At 47.5% G+C, this 12,500-nt stretch overlaps 2 protein-coding genes across 7 annotated transcripts in view; one reads left to right on the top strand and one right to left on the bottom strand.

Annotated features, from left to right (window-relative positions):
• The window catches only part of LOC147028750 (protein mono-ADP-ribosyltransferase TIPARP-like), a 56,795-nt gene extending 47,474 nt beyond the window's left edge, over positions 1–9,321 (bottom strand). The window contains exons 1-2 of one of the 5 annotated variants that reach the window (XM_085879439.1): positions 9,111–9,321; positions 3,202–4,101 (exon numbers count right to left, since the gene is read on the bottom strand). In XM_085879439.1, coding sequence (XP_085735565.1) covers positions 3,202–3,969 — 768 coding nt within the window. In that variant the 5' untranslated portion in view covers positions 3,970–4,101; positions 9,111–9,321. Of the gene's footprint in view, positions 1–3,201; positions 4,102–5,490; positions 5,779–6,857; positions 7,503–8,360; positions 8,695–9,110 lie in introns of those variants that run through there. The other 4 variants (XM_085879437.1, XM_085879438.1, XM_085879441.1 and 1 more) reach the window with 4 other exon arrangements.
• Positions 9,322–9,516: 195 nt separating this feature from the next.
• The window catches only part of LOC147028749 (uncharacterized), a 10,279-nt gene continuing 7,295 nt past the window's right edge, over positions 9,517–12,500 (top strand). Inside the window, exons 1-2 of one of the 2 annotated variants that reach the window (XM_085879442.1) lie at positions 9,517–9,804; positions 10,130–12,090. In XM_085879442.1, the coding sequence (XP_085735568.1) occupies positions 9,517–9,804; positions 10,130–11,797 (1,956 nt within the window). In that variant the 3' untranslated portion in view covers positions 11,798–12,090. Of the gene's footprint in view, positions 9,805–10,129; positions 12,091–12,500 lie in introns of those variants that run through there. The other variant, XR_015057694.1, reaches the window with a different exon arrangement.

Here is a 12,500-nt window from a genome sequence, read left to right as displayed (position 1 = left end):
AGAACATGGAAGGAGTCGATTTTTTTATATAACCCGAGTCATCTGGGTTTAATTGATTAGGTGAGAGCGAATTGGTTATTGCCTCCATTCACAGGTGAGTGATGTGTGTTGGTCTTCATCATTTATATATTGATTGCTTTCGACATTTGCATGTGGTCCATGCTTGGGAGCCTCGTTGGGATGCATTTCTGTCTGCGCTGTCACTGATGATTCGCCAATAAGCGATGAAACCGGTCCAGCAGCTGAGGGGGTGTGTTGCATTGGAATTATCATGTGTGCACTATGTGTGAACGTCTTTATTGCTATGGAGGAACTCTGGGAAGGATTTGAAACAGCAAAAGGCTTACCTTGGTAGCCTAGCCTTTCTTGGTTGCTTTATGCAGCTTCTTTGACAAGAAGAGCATGGGAGGAGTCGATTTATTTAAATAATCCTAGCCACCTGGGTTTCATCGATTATTCCCTCCATTCACAGGTGAGAGATATGGGCGGGTCTTTCTTTATCATATTGATATCTCGATATCTCTACATCTATATTCCCGGAGTGGAGGAGCTTCTGCTCGACACTTGGGATTGTACATCGTAAAGAGAGGAACTTCTGTTCCACAATGAGGGACACCAAGCGCAAAAAATGTGTCCGTGGATGTTCCCTCTCCGGGGTGGACAGGTCTATAAAATCGAGAATCTAATTCTCTTCCTGTTATTGGCTGCCGTACAATTCTACAGAAATGTAGGGGTCTGCAGCTCGAGAAATCACATACCTAATAGATGGAAAAGTCTCTGCAACTATTTCACCAGAAGATCTTTTTTATTGTTTGAATTGTTCCCGACTGCTCCCAGACTGTTTTATGTTATTTATATATATATACATATACAGTCATGCACCACTTAACGACGGGGTTACGTTCTGAGAAACGGGTACGTTATGAGAAACGCGTCGTTAAGCGACGTCGTCGTTGTGCGAACATCATTTTTTTTTTTTCGTTTTCGAAAAAAAAAAATTTATTCGTATTTACACAAAACTACACACCTAGGCGATATGGTATAGCCTATTACTCCTCGGATACAAACCTGTGCAGCATGTTACTGTACATGAATACTGTCGGCAATTGTAACACGCATCCAAGAGAGACGGAAGACACGTTAGTTTTACCTTTGTGCTGTTCATGACGGCCATCGGTGTTGTTATCAGCAGCTTACAATCTCCTCTCGCATCGATTATAGAAAGATGAATAAATAGCATTTGGATTTTATAAATACGTAATCATTGCATCGATGTTATAATTTATAAATGAAGAAACCAGCTCCTGTCAATTGTGATATATATTTTCGGAACAGTGTAATTGTTTTAACAACATGAAAAGCTTCACCAAAAAGAAATATGTTTTAATTTTGACTGTAACAACTAATTATTCGCGGAATTCTTCAATTCAAAGGTAATTTACATGCTGGAAGGTAAACGTGCAAACATTGGTTCAGTTTGAAAGCCGATTTCCTTGAATCCCGATTTAGCACGACCCTGCTTTTTTCACGATGACATTTTATGGACCTCAACGATCGCATTGTAACAGGGCCACACTGTCGTTTATCATTATGAAGTATTATGTACTGTACAGCGTACATAATTGTACGTGCTATTTTTATATGACTGGCAGCGCTACGTCGGCTACATCACTCGGCGATAGGAATTTTTCAGAGCTGGCAGATCCGTCGTATATGCGATCCGGCGTTGCCCAGAATGTCGTTAAGCGGCGCATGACTGTATATATACATATATATTACATTATATTAATGTGGATATTACCAGCCTCGCCTAGCTGGATATTACCAGCTGATCAAAACACACCACAAAACAAATAAATAAATAAATAAATAAATAACCCCCCACAAACACACAAGTCAGCATTCGAGCCAGTGTGGTCAAGTTTACCAATGAAGAGCAATCTTTGCTTACAAATTCCATATGCACCTGTATAATTAACAATAAAAACAAACAAAAAAAAACCTGCCATTTCTTTGAGTACCATATCTCGTTCAGAGCATTTTACTCACCTCTTAGTCTTTTCAAACAATTTGGATATGGCAAATGCAAAATTAACATTTCAAACTTTTCCAGAAATTATATTTCAATCAATAAAAGAGATGTCGTTACAAAAAGTCTCCTGTAAAAGTGAAACACCCCTCCAACATAATTTGCTGAATTACAACCAGTTAGCTTCTGGACATGTTCCATCATGATGAACCAAGGTGTGGCGAGATTTGAAACACGTCAAAGAGTTTGCGGAATGACACATACGGTAAGTACTACCAATATCACAAATGTACCACAATTTCAACCATATTGTTCAAACACTTTTGTTACATTGTCTATTCGGCGAAAAGGTGGAATTAGCATCATACTAAGTTGTCTTCAAAAAACTCAAACATCGAAGACAGACTGAACATTTGAGCTCTTGTAATGCCATTCAAGTTGGAACTTAGTTTCAACTAATTGAAGTCATTTTGTTCAATACTTAACTCAAAAAAACTTGTTTTTTTTAAGTCACTGGTCATGGAAGTGCAGGAAGTGGAAGGGTGGGGATGAAGGTGGGACTAGGTAAAGTGGTGACACTAAACAGCATCAACTCGAGTTAGTGAGCCTGTTACAGCACATTACTACCATCACTACCTTAAATCAACAGTAAAATACAACCATTTTGAAAGGAACAACAACAAAAAAAAATCGCAAGATTTCAGCATAAACAAACTCTTTTAGAACTGAAACACGGCACTGTGTGTGTGTGTGTGTGTGTGTGTGTGTGTGTGTGTGTGTGTGTGTGTGTGTGTGTGTGTGTGTGTGTGTGTGTGTGTGTGTGTGTGTGTGTGTGTGTCATGCTACTCCTACTGTTCTGGGCTGATTACATCCATACTTGCAAACATAGGATCAGCATGACCCCTATTAGTGTATAGGGTTGTTTTTATCTTTGCCAGTGGTCTGGGGGAGGGGGGACACATATTCTCTGATTGTGTGTCGAGTGTGTCGCTCCCTCTCTGAGGGTAAAGCCCAAAATGTCAGCACCTTGTGATTCTTTTGGATAACTCCAATCATTTTCGTGTCACGTTTACATTCTCTTGTTCACCAACACAGACTGCTAGTTTTGTGCTTGAATTAGCCTCCACATAAGAAATGAAACACATCATTTGTATCAACGATGATAACCTTACCTGCAATACACTAGACACCAAATCCAGATCATCAGGGGTCACCAACTCATCATCCGCTTGTGCAGACATTAGCAAATCACAGCTGAGGTCCTGTTTATCCAAGCCAGTTGTAGACAATTCCTTGTTACAGCTCGTTTCATGTTGCAAGCTTGCCTTGTCCATTACATCGCTGGTACATCTGTTCTGTGGTAACATAATTTTGCCAGTGGCATCTACCGCTGTCCTGAGTGGGTCTCGAGGGGGTACCATGGTGACAGCCACATTGGGTGACTGCAGACTGTGACTCGACGACAGAGTTGTTGCTGCGGGAGTTGCTTGCAAGTCTGTCGCCGAAGGAAGGTCGGGCACCTTGAGGACCAACACGCTGGAAGCCGGTGACGGAGGCCAGAGCAAAGGATTCTGGGACTGGATGAGAGATGGAGAGAAAGGAGACTGCCCAATGAGCAAGGAAGACTGTGGAAGCACCAACACAGGATTCTGGGAAGGTGGAGGTGGCTGAATGTGTGCACTCATCTGTGGTGGAGGAGGAATGCAGTTCAGGAGACCCATAGCGTGTGCAACGCAGAGTCCCGAAACCTTTTTCCGGCGCAAAAAGTTCAAATGCGAAAAGTTTTTTCCACATTTCAGCTGCTTTGCTTTCATACAACCCCAGCCCTGAGTCTTGTCCAGCTTCGACAGCGGCAGTTTCGAAGTCTTGGCATCGGCAAACTGAGTGATCTGATAACCCGTCACTTTGCCTGTGGAGTCAGCCACCTGTCCAGTCAGCATCGCGACCAATGCTTCTCTTCTTTCCGGTGTGCCAAGTCAGAAGTTGAATCACCAGCCAAGGAATGAATTATTTACTCATCAAACACCCATGAAAGCAATCTCTCTGCCTGCGATCCTGATCCAGTCAACGAGCTGCAAAGACACATGAACACAAAATGACAAGAGACAAGAAAAAGAAATTAGATAAATAAATAAATAAATAAATGTCATCACATCGACACAGGCTTGGCAACACATGGCAAACAGCATGCAAGTGTCAGTTTATCCTAACAGTTCAAGGGATATCTACACAAATGGCTACAACAGCAGTTTTAAACAATTCAAACAGGGTTTTTAAAAATAAATTCACCCAATGGTCTCTCCCTCCCCCCCCCACCCCCTTTAGCATCAGCACAAGATGTTAAACGGAGGAGACCATCCCTTCAACGACCGACACCCCCACATTCACCACCACTACCCAAGAACAGATAGTGGAACGTTAGATCGCTGACTTCTCAGCTGGAAGCTTCAACAAGAGGGCTCGATATTTGTCTAAGACAAATACCGACGGTTTGACGACGACGACGTGATGCACTCACTCGTCTCCATTCAACAAAGAAGCTCTACGCAGACCCCTTTCCCTTTCCCCTCCCTCCACCTTCCCCAATCCTCATCCCCATGGGTTTCACCACACATCTCAAAAGGGCAAACCAGAGCATAAAGAAGAAGAAGAAGAAAAAAATTTAAAGTTTTTGATGCGAATTCAACGAGAATAGTGCTCCCACACACAGCAAGCGTAGAGATAGCAGTCACGGTAAACTAGGCCCAGGAACGTATGGCATCTCGGCTTGAAGGCGGAAGGGTAAAAGAGCATCATCATTCAGCAGGCGCCATCATGACAGACCGTAGGCTTTGCGGCCTAGTCAGGAGAACACCCAGTGGCAATGGAATGTGGCAACCAGACAATGGAATCAAATAAAGGCGACAAGGACAATAAGAATGGTTCAAAGAAAAAAAAAAAAAGAATAAATTCAACGAAGCAAAGAACCAGTTTCATGCTTTTACTGAGAAGATATTCAGAGTATCAAGAGCAAACAACGGATGAGGGAAACAGACCTTTAGTCATATCCTTGAGGGGGCAGTTTGAGGTAAAAGGAAACACAAACAAAAACACCAACAATAACAAAAGATCCACAATTTTGTGGTGCACCACAGATGTCAGTAATAGGAGTACAATGGTACCCGACACAGACCTTGCTCGTATACAGGGTCTACATGCATGGCAAGCAACGTCGAGGGGATGTTTCTGTAGGATCTCCGAGACGTAAAGGAACAAGTAAACGAGTGTGCATAAGGGAGGGGGGGATTAGTAATACAATGGAAAATGATCAACGAAGGGGGGGGGGGGAAGGCAATAAATAAAAAGGATAAACGGGATAGACGAACAAATAGAATAGGCAACACAAGAAAATGAACATTGGCACAGACAATGACATATACACAAAGACAAATGCAAAGAAAGTCCAGCCCAAACGTACACACCGTTTAAAGGTAACCAATGAGGAGGCTCCACCAGGCACCAAAACGCACAGCGAGCGATTACGCGCTAAACAGCAAAACATCCCTGTGGAGGCACCATGTGGTCTCCAATGCGACAGAGTGGCCGCCCAGGAACAATGGCCCAAAGTTCGCTGGAATATGGAACGATTATTCAACATAAGCTGTTTGAAATTGCAGTTGAGGAATCTTGAGGTTAGGGGGCAGGGTACACCACCCTCACGCCAAAAAGAAGATCAACTTCTGTCCCCAAGATGACATCCCCTGACACCCACAAAAGTCCACCCCCCCCCCTCCACGCAGACCACCGTCCCTCGTACACAACCCACTCCCAAGACCACCTCCCCTCATACCCAACCCACTTCCAAGACCACCTCCCTTCACGCCCACCCCACTCCCAAGAGCACCTCCCCTCGTGCACACCCCACTCCCAAAACCACCTCCCCTTGCGCCCACCCCACTCCCAAGACCACCTTCACTCGCGCCTACCCCACTCCCAAGACCACCTTCACTCGCGCTTACCCCACTCCCAAGACCACCTCCCTTCAGGCCCTCCCCACTCCCAAGACCACGTTCACTCGCGCCTATCCCCCTCCCAAGACCACCTTCACTCGCGCCTACCCCAGCCCCAAGACGACCTTCACTCGCGCCTACCCCACTCCCAAGACCACCTTCCTTCATGCCCACCCCACTCCCAAGACCACCTTCCTTCACGCCCACCTTACTCCCAAGACCACCTCCCCTCATGCACACCCCACTCCCAAGACCACCTTCACTTGCACCTACCCCACTCCCAAAACCACCTCCCCTCGCACCCACCCCACTCCCAAGATCACCGTCCGTTGCAATACCCCCCATGACCACCTCAACCAAGAACACCTTGCTTACCCCAGTCCTTCGATCACATCTTCCCCATGCCAGGAACAGCCACATGTTCCACGCATCAAATACTTAATTTCCTCCAAAACAGCTTCAACAAGCAACCAAAAGATAATATGCGATGTTCAAGTTGCAACTTGCCCACTGATCAAGGGGTCTTGGCTCGTAAACACAGGCCTGTGCAGACGGTGCAGTCTTCGTGCGCGGCAACCCGAGAGCGATGTTTAATCCCTGTTAGTGTATTACACACCGCACAAAGCGTTTACAGCTGTGGGGGTGATGAATCCCCGGGAAACTTCAACAGTGCAGGGACGAAGAAGAAGAAGAAGAAGCTTTACAAACACATTCTTCAAAATAATCTTTATACAGAATACAACATAATAAAAAAAAACAAACAAATAAGAACATTCCTCCTCAACACCCACTACTCCCTTCTACACTCCATTTGGCAGAAAACCAAATAAGTAAGTTACCCCTGAACCGGACTTCACGCAAAGTGACGATTCTTCCACGGATAGCCGGCTTATCCCTCCACGGATAACCATGAGTCACGCCGCTTTCATCACGAGCGGACGACCCACTGTTGGAATGCGTGTGCACACAAAGAGCAGCGTCGAGCAGAGATCCGTGCAAGCACCGGTCCAGCCACGAGCTGACTCGGTGACGTCACGGGTCTGCATGACGTCACGGGCCTGGCACGACCTGCCTGTGGCTGCGTGCAGTTGTCGTCGCTGGACAGAACAAACCGAGTGGTGACCTCTCGGGCTCGGGAGGTACGAGTTGGTTCTGTCTTGGGTTGCAGTTTTTCTCGCGTTCCTCCACACTGACACCGCGACGGAACGTCGGGCCCGTCCACCACCAATCTCCAAGCACGGACACCTCCACATCGTGAGGTCAAGACCCCCAGCTCGCATCATTCACCAACAAAAGGGTTTGCACAATGATCTACTAAAGGACCATTTCCGCATATCCTGACCCCGAGGACCAGGTGCGGACACACGGTCCAGTCGAACCACCGGGGTCTGTCACCAAGCGACGTGGAGTCGACCTCCACAAGATTAGAAGTTACTCACGTCCTCCGGCCTCACGTCGACTCACGTCCTCCGGCCTCACGTCGACTCACGTCCTCACATCCTCCGGCCTCACGTCGACTCACGTCCTCCAGCCTCACGTCGACTCACGTCCTCCGGCCTCACGTCGACTCACGTCCTCCGGCCTCACGTCGACTCACGTCCTCACATCCTCCGGCCTCACGTCGACTCACGTCCTCCGGCCTCACGTCGACTCACGTCCTCACATCCTCCGGCCTCACGTCGACTCACGTCCTCCGGCCTCACGTCCTCACATCCTCCGGCCTCACGTCGACTCACGTCCTCCGGCCTCACGTCGACTCACGTCCTCCGGCCTCACGTCGACTCACGTCCTCCGGCCTCACGTCGACTCACGTCCTCCGGCCTCACGTCGACTCACGTCCTCCGGCCTCACGTCGACTCACGTCCTCACGTCCTCCGGCCTCACGTCGACTCACGTCCTCCGGCCTCACGTCGACTCACGTCCTCCGGCCTCACGTCGACTCACGTCCTCCGGCCTCACGTCCTCCGGCCTCACGTCGACTCACGTCCTCACATCCTCCGGCCTCACGTCGACTCACGTCCTCCGGCCTCACATCCTCCGTCCTCACGTCGACTCACGTCCTCACATCCTCCGTCCTCACGTCGACTCACGTCCTCACATCCTCCGGCCTCACGTCCTCACGTCCTCCGGCCTCACGCCCTCCGTGGACGTGCGATACCCCCGCCGCTTCAACGACCGGCGGAACAAGCCTTTCGAAAGGACCGACTCCGAGGCCTCCGCCTTAAACGGGGGGGACGGGACACCGACGGGCAGCTCGATGAGAGCCGCGGGGACAAGTACGACGCGATGATGACGAGCATGATGGGATGGGACGGGACGGGACGGGACGTGTGTGCGAGTACCGATCATATGGATCGTTCGATCAATGTCGGGCGAATGAGGAAGGCGATGATGTTGTAAATGAGATGACCGCGGCTCGCCGATCGGGTCTCACCGCTCGAGGGTCGAACAGGCACAGTCCGGGTGGCCGTGCCGGCACGGACCGAACACGTCCCTGAGGAGAAAGCTTGCCGTCAGATGGCCGGCTTTCGCTGACACGGGCCTGAGAGACGCCGACGTTCGGCGAGAGGCCTTGAGGTAAATGCGCGCGTTGGTAAAATCGGAGAATGAAGAACGCACTTGGGTGACGATCAGGAGCAAAAGAAAGAACGAGGACAGAGGTGGGAGGGACGATGGGGAGGGGGGGGGGGATTCGGCGGGGAGGGTGGAAAGGAAGTGCGGAACGTGGCTCCGCCCATGCGACGTCCCCATTGGGCGAGCTTTGGGTGACGTCACATTGCGGGTCACGCCCTCCACTTTGCTGGAGCCGAAGTTTCTCATCTTCCACTCTGATTAACAGGGATTTCCCGGAGGGAGAGAGTGAGTGAGTGAGTGCTCGCGCAGCTGCAATGGGAGAATGAATGATGATCGAGTGACGGGGCACGTGATGACGATCACACAAACAAGCAACGTACACACGGCCAAACAATCCCGCTTCGAGCTTTGTTCGTAATGATCAAATGAGGAGTCAACGCGATAATTCCCAGAAAATGGGAAACGGATGTCGAGTTTTTATTGTGATGGTCACGTGGTGTAAATGGTGAATAGTTTACCCGTCCTGGTGCTGAGCGAACAGCTTGCTGGTCTTCCTCAAGTCAGGAGACCCGGACTCGAACGTGCGAACTGCGAACCAAGTCATTTATTATTTATTTATTCTTCCCTCCGACAGATGCTTTGTTTGCATTTTAAACCCTTGGTCTCTATGGCCTGTGTCACCGTCCAGGGCGAACATCCGTGCGGAGGCAATGCCGTGGGAAGGTGTTGCATCACGTGACGTGTGCACGAAGAACGAACGAACGAAGGATAATTATCGGCTTTGAACAATGCGTTGAACAATTGAAGAGGAAACGCCCCTCGGGGGTCCGCGGTGACCAGTCACCCCAAAGTGAGCGACTTAAATTCCTCCGTTTGCGACTGAGAGCGGACGTCGCCGGTGGCTGCGATGGACGCGAGCGACAGATGGATTTGAACAGGAAACCGCTGAACGCCGGAGGCTGCGATGGAGTTTGTCCGTGCCCGGATGATGGAGCGAGCGAGGCGTTCCCGTGCGAACTCCCAGCACGGCCCAGGACACGGTCTCCCTGGACTCGATCCTTGCCATCCGCTCGGGTCTGCCAGGACGAGGCGGACAATGGCCGTGTGTTCGTGGAGCCGCGTTTGCTGCTGTCACTTATCGAGACGTTCGGGAAAACAACGACTGAATGGAGATCCGAGAGCGGACCGGCTCGTCGAGCGAGGAACATCCGTGTATGTACGGGGACCCCTGGTGGTTAAAACGGGGAGCTACAATACATCGAAAACCGACGGCTTTGTGAACATCACACATACTAATTACACTGAACAACAAATTTCAAAATTTTTTTTTTTACTGGAGATGTGTAAAGTGATTAAGACTAATTTGGGTACGCTGATTTCAAAAATCATAACCGTTTTGCTGTATCACGTCAGGATTTTCAGGAACAGAAATATTCCCATTGCCTAGAAGTCAGGATTTCAATGAAATTTACATATGTCTTTAACATGTCTATTTCGTACAATTGTTGTTAACTTGTGTTATATTTCTTTCTTTCAGATAAAGATGAGTAGGCGTTCCTGTACCAATCATCCTGACAACTTCTGTTATGTCTGTGGTCGGTATACCAAAAAAGATCAACAGCGAAGTATATCGACAGCAGTGAAAATGAAGGCCGCCTACTTTCACTACTTCGGGTGTAAGGTGGGGGACCAAGAACAGAGCTGGGTACCACACATCTGCTGCACAAGCTGTCACACAACCTTGACTCAGTGGTTGGTGGGCAAGCGTGCGAGCATGCCATTTGCGGTGCCCATGATATGGCGTGAGCCGCAGAATCATCATGATGATTGTTATTTCTGCAGCACAAGCATCGCCGGCTTCAACAAGAAGAATAAAGGTCACATCAAGTACGCTGACTGCGTCTCTGCTCGTAAACCTGTGCCTCATGATGACGAGAACCCCGTTCCAACACCTCCAGCTGATCAGAACATAGCTGTAAGCAGTGGTGAAGAGGATGGTGATGATGAACCTTTTGAACCCGACACTCAAGAATCACACCTTCTGAACCAGGGATACTTAAATGATCTTGTAAGAGATCTCTCGCTGTCAAAGGCGAAGGCAGAGCTGCTTGGATCAAGGCTGCAGCAGTGGAATCTACTTGAACCTAACACCAAGATATCCTTGTTCAGAGCACGTCACAGAGACATGGCTGAGTTCTTTGAGATGGAAGACACGATGACATTCTGCAGTGACATCAACGGTCTGTTGAAAGAACTTGGGTGTGATCACGATCCTGCAGACTGGCGCCTCTTCATCGACTCGGGGAAGAACAGCTTGAAGGCTGTTTTGCTCCACAATGGCAACGAGAAACCATCAGTCCCACTGGCTCACGCGTTCGGCATGACAGAGACCTATGAGACTATGCGGCAGCTGATTGATTCCATCAAGTACAATGACTTCAACTGTCACATCTGCGGAGACTTGAAAGTGGTGGCGCTGTTGTTAGGGCTGCAGTCAGGCTACATGAAATACATGTGCTTCCTTTGTCTCTGGGATAGCAGAGACGACAAGAATCACTGGACGAAGAAAGATTGGGAAGAGCGAAAAGAGCATGTACCTGGTCGACACAACGTGAAGCATGTCGCCCTTGTCGACCCAGCCAAGGTTTTCCTTCCACCACTCCACATAAAGCTCGGCTTGATGAAAAGTTTTGTACGGGCAATGGATCTGAATGGGCGTGGGTTTTTATACCTCAAGGAAAAGTTTGGCAACACCTTGTCGGAGGCCAAGATCAAGGCTGGTGTCTTTGTTGGACCGCAAATCCGACAGATTATGAAGGACGAAACTTTTCCGACAACTCTAAACCCCAAAGAGCTGGCAGCGTGGAGGAGCTTCAAAGCTGTGACGGACAACTTCTTGGGGAACGAGCGTGCGGACAACTATGAAGAAATAGTGCAGCAGCTGCTGGAGTCCTTCAGGAAACTTGGCTCCAGGATGTCCCTGAAAATCCATTTCCGACACCAGCACCTGAACTTCTTCCCTGACAACTTGGGAGCAGTCTCGGACGAGCACGGCGAGCGATTCCACCAAGAGATTTCACTCATGGAGACGCGTTACCAAGGGCGGCACAACCCGAACATGATGGGCGATTTCTGCTGGTTCCTGCATCGTGAAACTGACACAGAGCAGCACAAACGCAAAGCCAAATGCCTAAAGCATTTTTAATTACATTCAAGTGGAGTTTTTCTGTAATTTCTATAATTTTGAAGCATTCATGATGAAATAAATGAATAAATGAATTTTTGTAAATTTCATTGAAATCCTGACTTCGAGGAAATGGGAATATTTCTGTTCCTGAAAATCCTGACGTGATACAGCAAAACGGTTATGATTTTTGAAATCAGCGTACCCAAATTAGTCTAAATCACTTTACACATCTCCAGTAAAAAATTTTTGTTGTTCAGTGTTATTTATTAATTGTCCATTAATTATTACATGTACACACACACACACACACATATACACATACACACACAAACACAAACACATATATATATATATATATACATATATATATATATATATATATATATATATATATACAATGTATATACACACATATACAATGTACACACACACATACACATACACATATATATATATATATATATATATATATATATATATATATATATATATATATATATATATACACATACACATACACAAACACATACACATACAAACCTATACATATGTACACACACACACAAACCACACACACACACACGATACAATATACAATGTATATACACACATATACAATATACACATACACACACAAACACATACACACACAAACCTACACATATGTACACACATACTAATTATTTATTAATTGTCCATTAATTATTACATGTGCACACAC

The sequence above is a fragment of the Eptatretus burgeri genome, chromosome 4 (genome assembly GCF_056783735.1).
Source record: "Eptatretus burgeri isolate ZD-2024b chromosome 4, Ebu_testis_v1, whole genome shotgun sequence".
Lineage (NCBI taxonomy): Eukaryota > Metazoa > Chordata > Myxini > Myxiniformes > Myxinidae > Eptatretus > Eptatretus burgeri.
The sequence above is the reverse complement of the archived record's forward strand: the minus strand, read 5'-3'. Positions and strand labels throughout refer to the sequence as shown.